The 17,839-nt window shown below is 41.4% G+C and overlaps 1 protein-coding gene across 4 annotated transcripts in view; it reads right to left on the minus strand.

Moving 5' to 3' along the window:
* ryr1b (ryanodine receptor 1b (skeletal)) overlaps positions 1-17,839 on the minus strand; it is a 275,237-nt gene that overhangs the window by 103,018 nt on the left and 154,380 nt on the right. For all 4 annotated transcript variants that reach the window (XM_071360277.1, XM_071360276.1, XM_071360275.1 and 1 more), the window contains 5 exons: positions 16,146-16,272; positions 15,576-15,684; positions 13,084-13,165; positions 8,457-8,587; positions 110-430 (listed from right to left, as the gene is read on the minus strand). In XM_071360277.1, coding sequence (XP_071216378.1) covers positions 110-430; positions 8,457-8,587; positions 13,084-13,165; positions 15,576-15,684; positions 16,146-16,272 — 770 coding nt within the window. The remainder of the gene's footprint in view (positions 1-109; positions 431-8,456; positions 8,588-13,083; positions 13,166-15,575; positions 15,685-16,145; positions 16,273-17,839) is intronic.

The following is a 17,839-nucleotide window of genomic DNA, read 5'->3' on the forward strand; positions in this document are numbered from 1 at the left end:
CCAACCTGCCAGTCATCTCCCTCTCCTCTCCTCCACCAACCTGCCAGTCATCTCCCTCTCCTCTCCTCCACCAACCTGCCAGTCATCTCCCTCTCCTCTCCCCACCAACCTGCCAGGCGTTTCATCCAGGAAGCTTCGTCTATCCCCAGGTTATTGACTACTATCTTCATGATGCTGCCCAGCAACTGGTTGAGTTGTTCTGAGGTGACGTCAGTACAGAGCTGACCCTCCAGGTCGGGGTAGTTCTCCAGACCTCTTTCCCACCAGCGGGGAAGGTAGTTACACAGCATGGGCAAGGTGATCTCGATAACGTGGGGCATCTCAGTGTAGCGAGCCCCTGACTCTGCCAGGTCCCCGATCTCCTTCATCAGGACATCTAGCTCTGGGATGTCAGTACACAGCTCCTCTACTTGGTTGGGCAGGCCCAGGACTGGCAGGGGTAGAGAGACGAGACGAGAGGAAAAAAGGAATGGGACGGGGAGGAGAAGGAGGACAGGAAGGACAGAGAATAAACATATTGTGTCATTAATGCTCTGGGATGTCGGTGCATAGCTCCTCTACGTGCTGGGGGAGGGAGGACAAATATTGTGTCATTTCTACACTTACAGAGAGAGAGAAGAGAGAGAGAGAGAGAGAGAGAGAGAGAGAGAGAGAGAGAGAGAGAGAGAGAGAGAGAGAGAGAGAGAGAGAGAGAGAGAGAGAGAGAGAGAGAGAGAGAGAGAGAGAGAGAGAGAGAGAGAGAGAGGATAGAGAGAGAGAGAGAGGAGAGAGAGAGAGAAGATAGAGAGAGAGAGAGAGGAGAGAGAGAAAAGATAGAGAGAGAGAGAGGAGAGAGAGAGAGAGAGAGAAGATAGAGAGAGAGAGAGGAGAGAGAGAGAGAGAGGAGAGAGAGAGAGAGAGAGAGAGAGAGAGAGAGAGAGAGAGAGAGAGAGAGAGAGAGGGAGAAGAGAGAGAGAAAGAGAAGAGAGGGGGGGAAATAAAGAGAAAAAGACCAACATGAGAGAGACAAAGGGAGGTAGAGAGAGAGATACGTTAGAGAGATAAAATAGAGAGAGAGAGGTGAGATATACAGAGAAGATATTTATAGATATAGAGAAAGATAGAGATGTAGATAGAGAGACAGACATAGATATAGATATAGATACAGATATAGACAGAAAGAGATATAGATATATATAGATACAGATATTGATATAGACAGAAAGAGATATAGATATAATGACAGATATAGATATAGAGACAGATATAGGTAGAGACAGACATAGATATAGAGATAGATATAGAGACAGATATAGGTAGAGACAGACATAGATATAGAGACAGATGTAGATATAGATATAGATAGAGACAGATATATATATATATATATATATATATATATATATATATATATATATATATATATAAAGACAAATGTAGATAGAGAAACATACAGATGAAGTCGGAAGTTTACATACATCTTAGCCAAATACATTTAAACTCAGTTTTTCACAATTCCTGACATTTAATCCTAGTAACAATTCCCTGTCTCAGGTCAGTTAGGATCACCACTTTATTTTAAGAATGTGAAATGTCAGAATAATAGTAGAGAGATTCATTTAAGTTTTTATTTCTTTCATCACATTCCCAGTGGGTCAGAAGTTTACATACACTCAATTAGTATTTGGTAGCATTGCCTTTAAATTGTTTAATTTGGGTCAAATGTTCTGGGTAGCCTTCCACAAGCTTCTCACAATAAGTTGGGTGAATTTTGGCCCATTCCTCCTGACAGAGCTGGTGTAACTGAGTCAGGTTTGTAGGCCTCCTTGCTCGCACACACTTTTTCAGTTCTGCCAACAAATTTTCTATAGGATTGAGGTCAGGGCTTTGTGATGGCCACTCCAATACCTTGACTTTGTTGTCCTTAAGCCATTTCGCCACATCTTTGGAAGTATGCTTGGGGTCATTGTCCATTTGGAAGACCCATTTGCGACCAAGCTTTAACTTCCTGACTGATGTCTTGAGATGTTGCTTCAATATATCCACATAATTTTCTTCCCTCATGATGCCATCTATTTTGTGAAGTGCACCAGCCCCTCCTGTAGCAAAGCACCCACACAACATGATGCTGCCACCCCCGTACTTCACGGTTGGGATGGTGTTCTTCGGCTTGCAAGCCTCCCCCTTTTTCCTCCAAACATAACGATGGTCATTATGGCCAAACAGTTCTATTTTTGTTTCATCAGACTAGAGGACATTTCTCCAAAAAGTACGATCTTTGTCCCCATGTGCAGTTGCAAACCGTAGTCTGGCTTTGTTATGGCAGTTTTGGAGCAGTGGCTTCTTCCTTGCTGAGAGGCTTGTCAGGTTATGTCGATATAGAACTCGTTTTACTGTGGATATAGATACTTTTGTACCTGTTTCCTCCAGCATCTTCACAAGGTCCTTTGCTGTTGTTCTGGGATTGATTTTCACTTTTCGCACCAAAGTACGTTCATCTCTAAAGACAGAACGCATCTCCTTCCTGAGCGGTATGACGGCTGCGTGGTCCCATGGTGTTTATACTTGTGTACTATTGTTTGTACAGATGAACGTGGTAACTTCAGGCGTTTGGAAATTGCTCCCAAGGATGAACCAGACTTGTGGGGGTCTATACTTGGCTGATTTCTTTTGATTTTCCCATGATGTCAAGCAAAGAGGCACTGAGTTTGAAGGTATGTCTTGAAATACATCCACAGGTACACCTCCAGTTTACTAAAATTATGTCAATTACCCTATCAGAAGCTTCTAAAGCCATGACATCATTTTCTGGAATTTTCCAAGCTGTTTAAAGGCACAGTCAACTTAGTGTATGTCAACTTCTGACCCACTGGAATTGTGATACAGTGGATTATAAGTGAAATAATCTCTGTAAACAACTGTTGGAAAAATGACTTGTGTCAAGCACAAAGTAGATGTCCTAACCTACTTGCCTAAACTATAGTTTGTTCACAAGAAATTTGTGGAGTGGTTGAAAAACAAGTTTTAATGACTCCTACCTAAGTGTATGTAAACTTCCTACTTCAACTGTCACGTTCCTGACCTATTTATGTTAGTTTTTGTGTGTTAGTTGGTCAGGACGTGAGGTTGGGTGGGCATTCTATGTTTTCTGTTTCTGTATTGGTTTTGGGTTACCTGGTATGGCTCTTAATTAGAGGCAGGTGTTTGGCGTTCCTCTAATTAAGAGTCATATTTAGGTAGGCGTTGTCACAGTGTTCGTTGTGGGTGATTGTCTCCTGTGTCCGTATGTATGTATGTACCATACGGGACTGTTTGGCTGTTCGTTTATTTCGATGTCGTCCGTCTCCTGTACGTAAGTTTATGTTTAGTTATGTAAGTTTATGTTCAGGTTTCGTTCAACGTCGTTTTCTTGTTTTGTAGTTTGAAAGTGTTTTGTTTCGTTTCGTGTTGCCATCATCGTTATTAAATAAAGATGGCTTATTTCCCAAAGCCTGCGTTTTGGTCTGAGGATCCTTCTCTCCTCACCTCATCCGAGGATGAGGAAAGCGGCAGCCGTTACAGAATCACCCACCAACACGCTAAGACCAAGCGGCAAGGGAAAACGAAACGGAGTAAGGGACAGGAGAGAAAGGAGCAATGGACATGGGACGATGTTTTGGATGGAAAGGGTTGCTACACTTGGGAGGAGATCCTGGCTGGGAGGGATCGCCTCCCATGGGAACAGGTGGAGGCATTGAGGAGAGCAGAGGCTACCTGGGAGAGGAACCGGAGCTATGAGGGAACGCGTCTGGCACGGAAGCCAAAAAAGCCCGTGAGTAATTCCCAAAAATTTCTTGGGGGGGGGCTAGGAGATAGTGGGCCAAGGGCAGGTAGGAGACCTGCGCCCACTTCCCAGGCTTACCGTGGAGAGCGGGAGTACGGGCAGGCGCCGTGTTACGCAGTAGAGCGCACGGTGTCTCCTGTACGAGTGCATAGCCCAGTGCGGGTTATTCCACCTCCCCGCACTGGTAGGGCTAGATTGAGTATTGAGCCAGGTGTCATGAGGCCGGCTCAACGCGTCTGGTCTCCAGTGCGTCTCCTCGGGCCGGCATACATGGCACCTGCCTTACGCATGGTTTCCCCGGTTCGCCTACATAGCCCGGTGCGGGTTATTCCACCTCCCCGCACTGGTCGGGCAACCGGGAGTATTCAACCAGGTAAGGTTGGGCAAGCTCAATGCTCAAGAGTGCCAGTACGCCTCCACGGTCCGGTATTTCCGGCACCACCTCCCCGCCCCAGCCTAGTACCTACAGTGTCTACACTACGCACTAGGCTACCAGTGCGTATCCTGAGCCCTGTTCCTCCTCCACGCACTCTCCCTGTAGTGCGTGTATCTAGCCCGGTGCCTCCAGTTCCGGCCCCACGCACTAAGCTACCAGTGCGTCTCCAGAGCCCTGTACACACTGTTTCTTCTCCCCCTACTAATCCTGATGTGCTTGCCCTCAGCCCGGTGTCACCAGTGCCGGTACCTCGCACCAGGTATAGAGTGGGCTTTGAGAGTCCAGTGTGCCCTGTCCCTGCTCCCCGCACTAGTAGGAAGGTGCTTATCATTAGCACGGTGCCTCCAGTTCCGGCACCACGCACCAGGTCTACAGTGCGCCGTATCCGGCCAGAGCCATCCGTCTCACCAGCGCCATCTGAGCCATCCGTCTCCCCAGCGCCATCTGAGCCATCCGTCTCCCCAGCGCCATCTGAGCCATCCGTCTCCCCAGCGCCGTCTGAGCCATCCGTCTGCAATGAGCCTGCAAAGCCGCCCGTCTGCCATGAGCCTGCAAAGCCGCCCGTCTGCCATGAGCCTACAGAGCCGTCCGCCAGACAGGAGCCGCTAGAGCCGTCCGCCAGACAGGAGCCGCTAGAGCCGCCCGTCAGACAGGATCTGCCAGAGCCGCCAACCAGACAGGATCTGCCAGAGCCGCCAATCAGACAGGATCTGCCAGAGCCGCCAATCAGACAGGATCTGCCAGAGCCGCCAATCAGACAGGATCTGCCAGAGCCGCCAATCAGACAGGATCTGCCAGAGCCGCCAGCCAGACAGGATCTGCCAGAGCCGTCAGCGAGCCATGAGCAGCCAGAGCCGTCAGAAAGCCATGAGCAGCCAGAGCCGTCAGAAAGCCATGAGCAGCCAGAGCCGTCAGAGAGCCATGAGCAGCCAGAGCCGTCAGAGAGCCATGAGCAGCCAGAGCCGTCAGAGAGCCATGAGCAGCCAGAGCCGTCAGAGAGCCATGAGCAGCCAGAGCCGTCAGAGAGCCATGAGCAGCCAGAGCCGTCAGAGAGCCATGAGCAGCCAGAGCCGTCAGAGAGCCATGAGCGTCGAGAGCCGTCAGCCTGCCATGAGCGTCGAGAGCCGTCAGCCTGCCATGAGCGTCGAGAGCCGTCAGCCTGCCATGAGCGTCGAGAGCCGTCAGCCTGCCATGAGCGTCGAGAGCCGTCAGCCTGCCATGAGCGTCGAGAGCCGTCAGCCTGCCATGAGCGTCGAGAGCCGTCAGCCTGCCATGAGCGTCGAGAGCCGTCAGCCTGCCATGAGCGTCGAGAGCCGTCAGCCTGCCATGAGCGTCGAGAGCCGTCAGCCAGCCATGAGCATCGAGATTCGTCAGTCAGCCATGAGCTGCCCTTCAGCCTGAAAAGGCTAGATACCCAGAACTGCCCATCAGTCCAGAGCTGTCTCTCTGTCCGGAGCTGCCTTTCAGTCCGGAGTTGCCCCTCTATCCTGATCTCCCTCTCTATCTTTATCTACCTCTATAGTCTTATCTATCCCTCTGTCTTGGTTTATCTCTCTGTCCCGGTATTGTCATTATTAGATTTGTTATTAGGAGGATTTTGTGGGGGAAGTAAGAGGGTGGACATTCTTGAAGGGAGGGGGCTAGGATGGATTATGGTGGGGTGGGAACCGCGCCCGGAGCCTGAGCCACCACCGTGGTTAGATGCCCACCCAGACCCTCCCCTAGACTTTGTGCTGGTGCGTCCGGAGTTCGCACCTTGTGGGGGGGGTACTGTCACGTTCCTGACCTATTTATGTTAGTTTTTGTGTGTTAGTTGGTCAGGACGTGAGGTTGGGTGGGCATTCTATGTTTTCTGTTTCTGTGTTGGTTTTGGGTTACCTGGTATGGCTCTTAATTAGAGGCAGGTGTTTGGCGTTCCTCTAATTAAGAGTCATATTTAGGTAGGCGTTGTCACAGTGTTCGTTGTGGGTGATTGTCTCCTGTGTCCGTATGTATGTATGTACCATACGGGACTGTTTGGCTGTTCGTTTATTTCGATGTCGTCCGTCTCCTGTACGTAAGTTTATGTTTAGTTATGTAAGTTTATGTTCAGGTTTCGTTCAACGTCGTTTTCTTGTTTTGTAGTTTGAAAGTGTTTTGTTTCGTTTCGTGTTGCCATCATCGTTATTAAATAAAGATGGCTTATTTCCCAAAGCCTGCGTTTTGGTCTGAGGATCCTTCTCTCCTCACCTCATCCGAGGATGAGGAAAGCGGCAGCCGTTACATCAACTGTATATAGAGAGAGACAGAAATATATAGATAGAAGACAGTTATATATATATATATATAGAGAGAGAGAGACAGATACAGATAGAGAGACAGATATATATATACAGTGGGGAGAACAAGTATTTGATACACTGCCAATTTTGCAGGTTTTCCTACTTACAAAGCATGTAGAGGTCTGTCATTTTTATCATAGGTACACTTCAACTGTGAGAGACGGAATCTAAAACAAAAATCCAGAAAATCACATTGTATGATTTTTAAGTAATTAATTTGCATTTTATTGCATGACATAAGTATTTGATACATCAGAAAAGCAGAACTGAATATTTGGTACAGAAACCTTAGTTTGCAATTACAGAGATCATACGTTTCCTGTAGTTCTTGACCAGGTTTGCACACACTGCAGCAGGGATTTTGGCCCACTCCTCCATACAGACCTTCTCCAGATCCTTCAGGTTTCGGGGCTGTCGCTGGGCAATACGGACTTTCGGCTCCCTCCAAAGATTTTCTATTGGGTTCAGGTCTGGAGACTGGCTAGGCCACTCCAGGACCTTGAGATGCTTCTTACGGAGCCACTCCTTAGTTGCCCTGGCTGTGTGTTTCGGGTCGTTGTCATGCTGGAAGACCCAGCCACGACCCATCTTCAATGCTCTTACTGAGGGAAGGAGGTTGTTGGTCAAGATCTCGCGATACATGGCCCCATCCATCCTCCCTTCAATACGGTGCAGTCGTCCTGTCCCCTTTGCAGAAAAGCATCCCCAAAGAATGATGTTTCCACCTCCATGCTTCACGGTTGGGATGGTGTTCTTGGGGTTGTACTCATCCTTCTATTCCTCCAAACACGGCGAGTGGAGTTTAGAGCAAAAAGCTCTATTTTTGTCTCATCAGACCACATGACCTTCTCCCATTCCTCCTCTGGATCATCCAGATGGTCATTGGCAAACTTCAGACGGGCCTGGACATGCGCTGGCTTGAGCAGGGGGACCTTGCGTGCGCTGCAGGATTTTAATCCATGACGGCGTAGTGTGTTACTAATGGTTTTCTTTGAGACTGTGGTCCCAGCTCTCTTCAGGTCATTGACCAGGATCTGCCGTGTAGTTCTGGGCTGATCCCTCACATTCCTCATGATCATTGATGCCCCACGAGGTGAGATCTTGCATGGAGCCCCAGACCGAGGGTGATTGACCGTCATCTTGAACTTCTTCCATTTTCTAATAATTGTGCCAACAGTTGTTGCCTTCTCACCAAGCTGCTTGGCTATTGTCCTGTAGCCCATCCCAGCCTTGTACAGGTCTACAATTTATCCCTGATGTCCTTACACAGCTCTCTGGTCTTGGCCATTGTGGAGAGGTTGGAGTCTGTTTGATTGAGTGTGTGGACAGGTGTCTTTTATACAGGTAACGAGTTCAAACAGGTGCAGTTAATACAGGTAATGAGTGGAGAACAGGAGGGCTTCTTAAAGAAAAACTAACAGGTCTGTGAGAGCCGGAATTCTTACTGGTTGGTAGGTGATCAAATACTTATGTCATGCAATAAAATGCAAATTAATTACTTAAAAATCATACAATGTGATTTTCTGGATTTTTGTTTTAGATTCCGTCTCTCACAGTTGAAGTGTACCTATGATAAAAATGACAGACCTCTACATGCTTTGTAAGTAGGAAAACCTGCAAAATCGGCAGTGTATCAAATACTTGTTCTCCCCACTGTATATATATATATAAAGAGAGAGAGACAGATACAGATAGAGAGACAGATATAGATAGAGAGATAGATATATAGATTTAGAGACAGCTATTTCGACATGGAGACACATGTAGATAGAGAGGCAGATATAGATATAGAGAGACAGATATAGATAGAGAGACAGATATAGATATAGCGAGATAGATATACAGATTTAGAGACAGCTATTTCGACATGGAGACATATTTAGATAGGTATGCTCACTGCCTCTCTCTCTGGGTGTCTTCGTGGTGTAGACAGAGTAAGCGTTGTACTCGTTGAGTCCGGGCTCCAGGTAGGCTACAGGCATGGCAGCGGCAAGATTTGCCAAACACTCCCCCAGAGCCGGCCTCTGCCTGTAAACAGACACAACCAAACATTATTGGTCTCATGCCCATGGACTGCAAAGTGTGTTATAATAACAGAACAGAAACCTGAACAAACAAACATCAGGATCAGCAATAATAACCAGAGACACTATAAACACTGAGCCACATAATATATAGAATAATAACCACTATAAACACTGAGCCCATAGATAATATTAACCACTATAAACACTGAGCCCCATAATATATAGAATAATAACCACTATAAACACTGAGCCCATAATATATAGAATAATAACCACTATAAACACTGAGCCACATAATATATAGAATAATAACCACTATAAACACTGAGCCACATAATATATAGAATAATAACCACTATAAACACTGAGCCCATAATATATAGAATATTAACCAATATAAACACTGAGCCCCATAATATATAGAATAATAACCACTATAAACACTGAGCCCATAATATAGAGAATATTAACCACTATAAACACTGAGCCCCATAATATATAGAATAATAACCACTATAAACACTGAGCCCCATAATATATAGAATAATAACCACTATAAACACTGAGCCCCATAATATATAGAATAATAACCACTATAAACACTGAGCCCATAATATATAGAATATTAACCAATATAAACACTGAGCCACATAATATATAGAATAATAACCACTATAAACACTGAGCCCCATAATATATAGAATAATAACCACTATAAACACTGAGCCCATAATATAGAGAATATTAACCACTATAAACACTGAGCCCCATAATATATAGAATAATAACCACTATAAACACTGAGCCCCATAATATATAGAATAATAACCACTATAAACACTGAGCCCCATAATATAGAGAATATTAACCACTATAAACACTGAGCCCATAATATATAGAATAATAACCACTATAAACACTGAGCCCCATTATATATAGAATAATAACCACTAAAAACACTGAGCCCCATAATATATAGAATAATAACCACTGAGCCCATAATATATAGAATATTAACCACTATAAACACTGAGCCCATAATATATAGAATATTAACCACTATAAACACTGAGCCCATAATATATAGAATAATAACCACTATAAACACTGAGACCCATAATATATAGAATATTAACCACTATAAACACTGAGCCCATAATATATAGAATATTAACCACTATAAACACTGAGCCCATAATATATAGAATAATAACCACTATAAACACTGAGACCCATAATATATAGAATAATAACCACTATAAACACTGAGCCCCATAATATATAGAATAATAACCACTATAAACACTGAGCCCCATAATATATAGAATAATACCCACTATAAACACTGAGCCCCATAATATATAGAATAATAACCACTATAAACACTGAGCCCCATAATATATAGAATAATACCCACTATAAACACTGAGCCCCATAATATATAGAATAATAACCACTATAAACACTGAGCCCCATAATATAGATAATAATAACCACTATAAACACTGAGCCCCATAATATATAGAAAAATAACCACTATAAACACTGAGCCCATAATATATAGAATAATAACCAATATAAACACTGAGCCCCATAATATATAGAATAATACCCACTATAAACACTGAGCCCCATAATATATAGAATAATACCCACTATAAACACTGAGCCCCATAATATATAGAAAAATAACCACTATAAACACTGAGCCACATAATATATAGAATAATAACCACTATAAACACTGAGCCACATAATATATAGAATAATAACCACTATAAACACTGAGCCCCATAATATATAGAATAATAACCACTATAAACACTGAGCCCCATAATATATAGAATAATAACCACTATAAACACTGAGCCCCATAATATATAGAATAATAACCACTATAAACACTGAGCCACATAATATATAGAATAATAACCACTATAAACACTGAGCCCCATAATATATAGAATAATAACCACTATAAACACTGAGCCCCATAATATATAGAATAATAACCACTATAAACACTGAGCCCCATAATATATAGAATAATACCCACTATAAACACTGAGCCCCATAATATATAGAATAATACCCACTATAAACACTGAGCCCCATAATATATAGAATAATAACCACTATAAACACTGAGCCCCATAATATATAGAATAATAACCACTATAAACACTGAGCCCCATAATATATAGAATAATACCCACTATAAACACTGAGCCCCATAATATATAGAATAATACCCACTATAAACACTGAGCCCCATAATATATAGAATAATAACCACTATAAACACTGAGCCCCATAATATATAGAATAATACCCACTATAAACACTGAGCCCCATAATATATAGAATAATACCCACTATAAACACTGAGCCCCATAATATATAGAATAATAACCACTATAAACACTGAGCCCCATAATATATAGAATAATAACCACTATAACCACTGAGCCCCATAATATATAGAATAATACCCACTATAAACACTGAGCCCCATAATATATAGAATAATAACCACTATAACCACTGAGCCCCATAATATATAGAATAATAACCAATATAAACACTGAGCCCCATAATATATAGAATAATAACCACTATAACCACTGAGCCCCATAATATATAGAATAATACCCACTATAAACACTGAGCCCCATAATATATAGAATAATAACCACTATAAACACTGAGCCCCATAATATATAGAATAATAACCACTATAAACACTGAGCCCCATAATGTATAGAATAATAACCACTATAAACACTGAGCCCCATAATATATAGAATAATAACCACTATAAACACTGAGCCCCATAATATATAGAATAATACCCACTATAAACACTGAGCCCCATAATATATAGAATAATAACCACTATAAACACTGAGCCCCATATTATATAGAATAATAACCACTATAAACACTGAGCCCCATAATATATAGAATAATAACCACTATAAACACTGAGCCCCATAATGTATAGAATAATAACCACTATAAACACTGAGCCCCATAATATATAGAATAATAACCACTATAAACACTGAGCCCCATAATATATAGAATAATAACCACTATAAACACTGAGCCCCATAATGTATAGAATAATAACCACTATAAACACTGAGCCCCATAATATATAGAATAATAACCACTATAAACACTGAGCCCCATAATATATAGAATAATACCCACTATAAACACTGAGCCACATAATATATAGAATAATAACCACTATAAACACTGAGCCACATAATATATAGAATAATAACCACTATAAACACTGAGCCACATAATATAGATAATAATAACCACTATAAACACTGAGCCCCATAATATATAGAATAATAACCACTATAAACACTGAGCCCCATAATATAGTGAACTGCTCTTGACCAGAGCCCTTTGACGCTGGTGGAGAGTTGTGATTTAGATGAGATTTTATTAGATCTTTCTTTATTGACAGAGTTTCACAAATATTTGCTTAATAACGTATAAGAAAATGCACTGTGATACGGTGAGACATAGCCAGATATAACATCAAACATACAACTTGATGAAAAACAAAACAAGAATGACAAGTTTAAGAGCTTTTAACCCTCCATTCCCCATAACATAGCAATGCCCCCCCCCCCCCCCCCCCATCAAATACTCAATAAAGCACACCCCCTTAAAGGGAAACTCCACTCAAAAACAGTCTTTTGGTATTTTCTCCATTGATGCAGTCCCACAATATTTAGCATGTCAGCAGTCAAATTTTGAAGATATCGGACTTTCAAGAAGCAAAGTTGAAATTTGACTTCTGACATGTAAAATATTTTGGGACTGCATCAATGGAGAACATATCAAAAGACTGTGTTTTTGGGTGGAGTTTCCCTTTAAGGAGGTCCAATATCTTTCCCTTTAAGGAGGTCCAATATCTTTCCCTTTAAGGAGGTCCAATATCTTTCCCTTTAAGGAGGTCCCATATCTTTCCCTTTAAGGAGGTCCAATATCTTTCCCTTTAAGGAGGTCCAATATCTTTCCCTTTAAGGAGGTCCAATATCTTTCCCTTTAAGGAGGTCCCATATCTTTCCCTTTAAGGAGGTCCAATATCTTTCCCTTTAAGGAGGTCCAATATCTTTCCCTTTAAGGAGGTCCAATATCTTTCCCTTTAAGGAGGTCCCATATCTTTCCCTTTAAGGAGGTCCAATATCTTTCCCTTTAAGGAGGTCCAATATCTTTCCCTTTAAGGAGGTCCAATATCTTTCCCTTTAAGGAGGTCCAATATCTTTCCCTTTAAGGAGGTCCAATATCTTTCCCTTTAAGGAGGTCCAATATCTTTCCCTTTAAGGAGGTCCAATATCTTTCCCTTTAAGGAGGTCCAATATCTTTCCCTTTAAGGAGGTCCCATATCTTTCCCTTTAAGGAGGTCCAATATCTTTCCCTTTAAGGAGGTCCAATATCTTTCCCTTTAAGGAGGTAGTGTGTACTAACTTCTCAGCGTGAGGCGTCTTGACGGTGCCCAGCGAGTAGATAGAACACATGATCCTGTAACAGGAGATCTGAAGGTCGTCCACTGGAAGGGAGTCAGAGAGAGACAGACAGGAAGGAGTCAGAGAAACAGACAGGAAGGAGTCAGAGAAACAGACAGGCAGATAGGAGTCAGAGAGAGGCAGACAGGAAGGAGTCAGAGAAACAGACAGGCAGATAGGAGTCAGAGAGAGACAGACAGGAAGGAGTCAGAGAAACAGACAGGCAGATAGGAGTCAGAGAGAGACAGACAGGAAGGAATCAGAGAAACAGACAGGCAGACAGACAGACAGGAACCACAGATAAACTATTACTAGGCTGTATGTATTGTTATTGTGGATCTCTAGATGAGGAGGCTGACCTATCATTATCAGAGCTGAGATCTGAGGACATAGAGACACCAGACTGACCCTCTATCGTTATGTTAATGTGATGATGTAGACTGACCATCTATCGTTATGTTAATGTGATATAGACTGACCCTCTATCGTTATGTTAATGTACTGATGTAGACTGACCCTCTATCGTTATGTTAATGTGCTGATGTAGACTGACCATCTATCGTTATGTTAATGTGGTGATGTAGACTGACCCTCTATCGTTATGTTAATGTGGTGATGTAGACTGACCCTCTATCGTTATGTTAATGTGGTGATGTAGACTGACCATCTATCGTTATGTTAATGTGGTGATGTAGACTGACCCTCTATCGTTATGTTAATGTGCTGATGTAGACTGACCATCTATCGTTATGTTAATGTGGTGATGTAGACTGACCATCTATCGTTATGTTAATGTATTGATGTAGACTGACCCTCTATCATTATGTTAATGTGCTGATGTAGACTGACCATCTATCGTTATATTAATGTGATGATGTAGACTGACCCTCTATCGTTATGTTAATGTGGTGATGTAGACTGACCATCTATCGTTATGTTAATGTATTGATGTAGACTGACCCTCTATCGTTATGTTAATGTGGTGATGTAGACTGACCCTCTATCGTTATGTTAATGTGCTGATGTAGACTGACCATCTATCGTTATATTAATGTGATGATGTAGACTGACCCTCTATCGTTATGTTAATGTGGTGATGTAGACTGACCATCTATCGTTATGTTAATGTATTGATGTAGACTGACCCTCTATCGTTATGTTAATGTGGTGATGTAGACTGACCCTCTATCGTTATGTTAATGTATTGATGTAGACTGACCCTCTATCGTTATATTAATGTGATGATGTAGACTGACCCTCTATCGTTATGTTAATGTGGTGATGTAGACTGACCATCTATCGTTATGTTAATGTATTGATGTAGACTGACCCTCTATCGTTATGTTAATGTGGTGATGTAGACTGACCCTCTATCGTTATGTTAATGTGCTGATGTAGACTGACCCTCTATCGTTATGTTAATGTGATGATGTAGACTGACCCTCTATCGTTATGTTAATGTGGTGATGAGACTGACCATCTATCGTTATGTTAATGTGCTGATGTAGACTGACCCTCTATCGTTATGTTAATGTGGTGATGTAGACTGACATCTAACATCATGTGATGATATAGACTGACCCTCTATCGTTATGTTAATGTGATGATGTAGACTGACCCTCTATCGTTATGTTAATGTGATATAGACTGACCCTCTATCGTTATGTTAATGTGATATAGACTGACCCTCTATCGTTATGTTAATGTGATATAGACTGACCCTCTATCGTTATGTTAATGTGATATAGACTGACCCTCTATCGTTATGTTAATGTAATATAGACTGACCCTCTATCGTTATGTTAATGTGATATAGACTGACCCTCTATCGTTATGTTAATGTGATATAGACTGACCCTCTATCGTTATGTTAATGTGATGTAGACTGACCCTCTATCATTATGTTAATGTGATGATGTAGACTGACATCTAACATCATGTGATGATCTAGACTGACCCTCTATCGTTATGTTAATGTGCTGATGTAGACTGACCCTCTATCGTTATGTTAATGTACTGATGTAGACTGACCATCTATCGTTATGTTAATGTGGTGATGTAGACTGACCCTCTATCGTTATGTTAATGTGGTGATCTAGACTGACCCTCTATCGTTATGTTAATGTGGTGATGTAGACTGACCCTCTATCGTTATGTTAATGTGGTGATCTAGACTGACCATCTATCGTTATGTTAATGTGGTGATGTAGACTGACCCTCTATCGTTATGTTAATGTGGTGATGTAGACTGACCCTCTATCATTATGTTAATGTGGTGATGTAGACTGACCATCTATCGTTATGTTAATGTGGTGATGTAGACTGACCCTCTATCGTTATGTTAATGTGGTGATGTAGACTGACCCTCTATCGTTATGTTAATGTGGTGATCTAGACTGACCCTCTATCGTTATGTTAATGTGCTGATGTAGATGAGGAGGCTGTCAGACTCACAGATGACGTCGTCCCCAAACTGGTGCTGGGCGATGTGGTCGAACAGGGTGGTCAGGACAGGGAGCAGGGCTATGGTGGTGTAGTTGATGTTCTGGGACACACCCTTCACCTGCACACAGAGACAAAGAGATTGAGGAATGGAGGGAGAGAAAGAGAGGGAGGGGAGAGAGAAGGAGAGGGGAGAGAGAAGGAGAGGGGTGAGAGATAGATGGATAAGAGAGAGAGAGAAGGAGAGGGGTGAGAGATAGATGGAGAAAAGAGAGAGAGAAGGAGAGGGGAGAGAGAGAAGGAGAGGGAGAGAAAGAAAGTGAGGGGAGAGAGAAGGAGAGGGGAGAGATAGATGGAGAGGGGGAGAGAGAAGGAGAGGGGGAGAGAGAAGGAGAGGGAGAGAGAGAGAGAGAATGAGAGGGGAGAGAGAGAATGAGAGGGGAGAGAGAGAGAGAGAGAGAGAGAAAGAGAGAGAGAGAAAGAGAATGAGAGGGGAGAGAGAGAGAGAGGGGGAGTTAACTCAGAAGGGCAGCTGTGAGGAATCACCTGCTGTAGGACTAACATTAAGGTGTCATATCTGACCTGGTTCCTGCTAGAAACCTTGCCCAGCTTCAGGTTCTCCACCATCTTCTCTATGTCATCTGCAGCGCTCTCAAAGAACTGACGCAGTCCTGCCTTCACAATCTCAGGACCTGACTTCATTACCGTCCTGGAGAGAGGGATAGACAAGGGGAGAAAGAGAGAGAGAGAGATCATTATGTAAAACACTGTACTGTATGTTTGCATAGATACATAATAGAAAATAAAGGTGGAGTGTGTAACATAGTATTGTAGTATATGTGAGTGTGTAATATAGTATTGCAGTATATGTGAGTTGTAATATAGTATTGTAGTATATGTGAGTTGTATTATAGTATTGTAGTATATGTGAGTTTTATTGTAGTATATGTGAGTTGTAATATAGTATTGTAGTATATGTGAATTGTAATATAGTATTGTAGTATATGTGAGTTGTAATATACTATTGCAGTATATGTGAGTTGTAATATAGTATTGTGGTATATGTGAGTTGTAATATAGTATTGTGGTATATGTGAGTTGTAATATAGTATTGTAGTATATGTGAGTGTGTAATATAGTATTGTGGTGTATGTGTGTTTTAATATAGTATTGTGGTATATGTGAGTTGTAATATAGTATTGTAGTATATGTGAGTTGTAATATAGTATTGTGGTATATGTGAGTTGTAATATAGTATTGTGGTATATGTGAGTTGTGGTATAGTATTGTGCTATATGTGAGTTGTATTATAGTATTGTAGTATATGTGAGTTGTAATATAGTATTGTGGTATATGTGAGTTGTAATATAGTATTGTGGTATATGTGAGTCGTGTTATAGTATTGTAGTATATGTGAGTCGTATTATAGTATTGTAGTATATGTGAGTTGTATTATAGTATTGTAGTATATGTGAGTTGTATTATAGTATTGTAGTATATGTGAGTTGTAATATAGTATTGTAGTATATGTGAGTTGTAATATAGTATTGTAGTATATGTGAGTTGTAATATAGTATTGTAGTATATGTGAGTTGTAATATAGTATTGTAGTATATGTGAGTTGTAATATAGTATTGTAGTATATGTGAGTTGTAATATAGTATTGTGGTATATGTGAGTTGTAATATAGTATTGTAGTATATGTGTGTTGTAATATAGTATTGTAGTATATGTGAGTTGTATTAAAGTATTGTAGTATGTGTGAGTTGTAATATAGTATTGTAGTATATGTGAGTGTGTAATATAGTATTGTAGTATATGTGAGTTGTATTATAGTATTGTAGTATATGTGCGTGTGTATTATAGTATTATAGTATGTGTGAGTTGTATTGTAGTATATGTGAGTGTGTAATATAGTATTGTAGTATATGTGAGTGTGTAATATACTATTGTGGTATATGTGAGTTGTAATATAGTATTGTAGTATATGTGAGTTGTAATATAGTATTGTAGTATGTGTGAGTTGTAATATAGTATTGTAGTATATGTGAGTTGTAATATAGTATTGTAGTATGTGTGAGTTGTAATAAAACATGTTTCCACAAGTACACATATTTATACCCTCCACTGGGTGGAATCAAATCCTTTCACATCTAGACAGCCAATACATCTCTGTTGCTAGGCAGAAATGTAGGTGGTTCCTCTCATTGGTGTAGTCATGGCCCTGCCTCCTATGTGTGTATGTCATAGGACTGTTCGTTCTTGACTTCATCTGA

Source organism: Salvelinus alpinus, chromosome 22, assembly GCF_045679555.1.
Source record: "Salvelinus alpinus chromosome 22, SLU_Salpinus.1, whole genome shotgun sequence".
Classification (NCBI taxonomy): domain Eukaryota; kingdom Metazoa; phylum Chordata; class Actinopteri; order Salmoniformes; family Salmonidae; genus Salvelinus; species Salvelinus alpinus.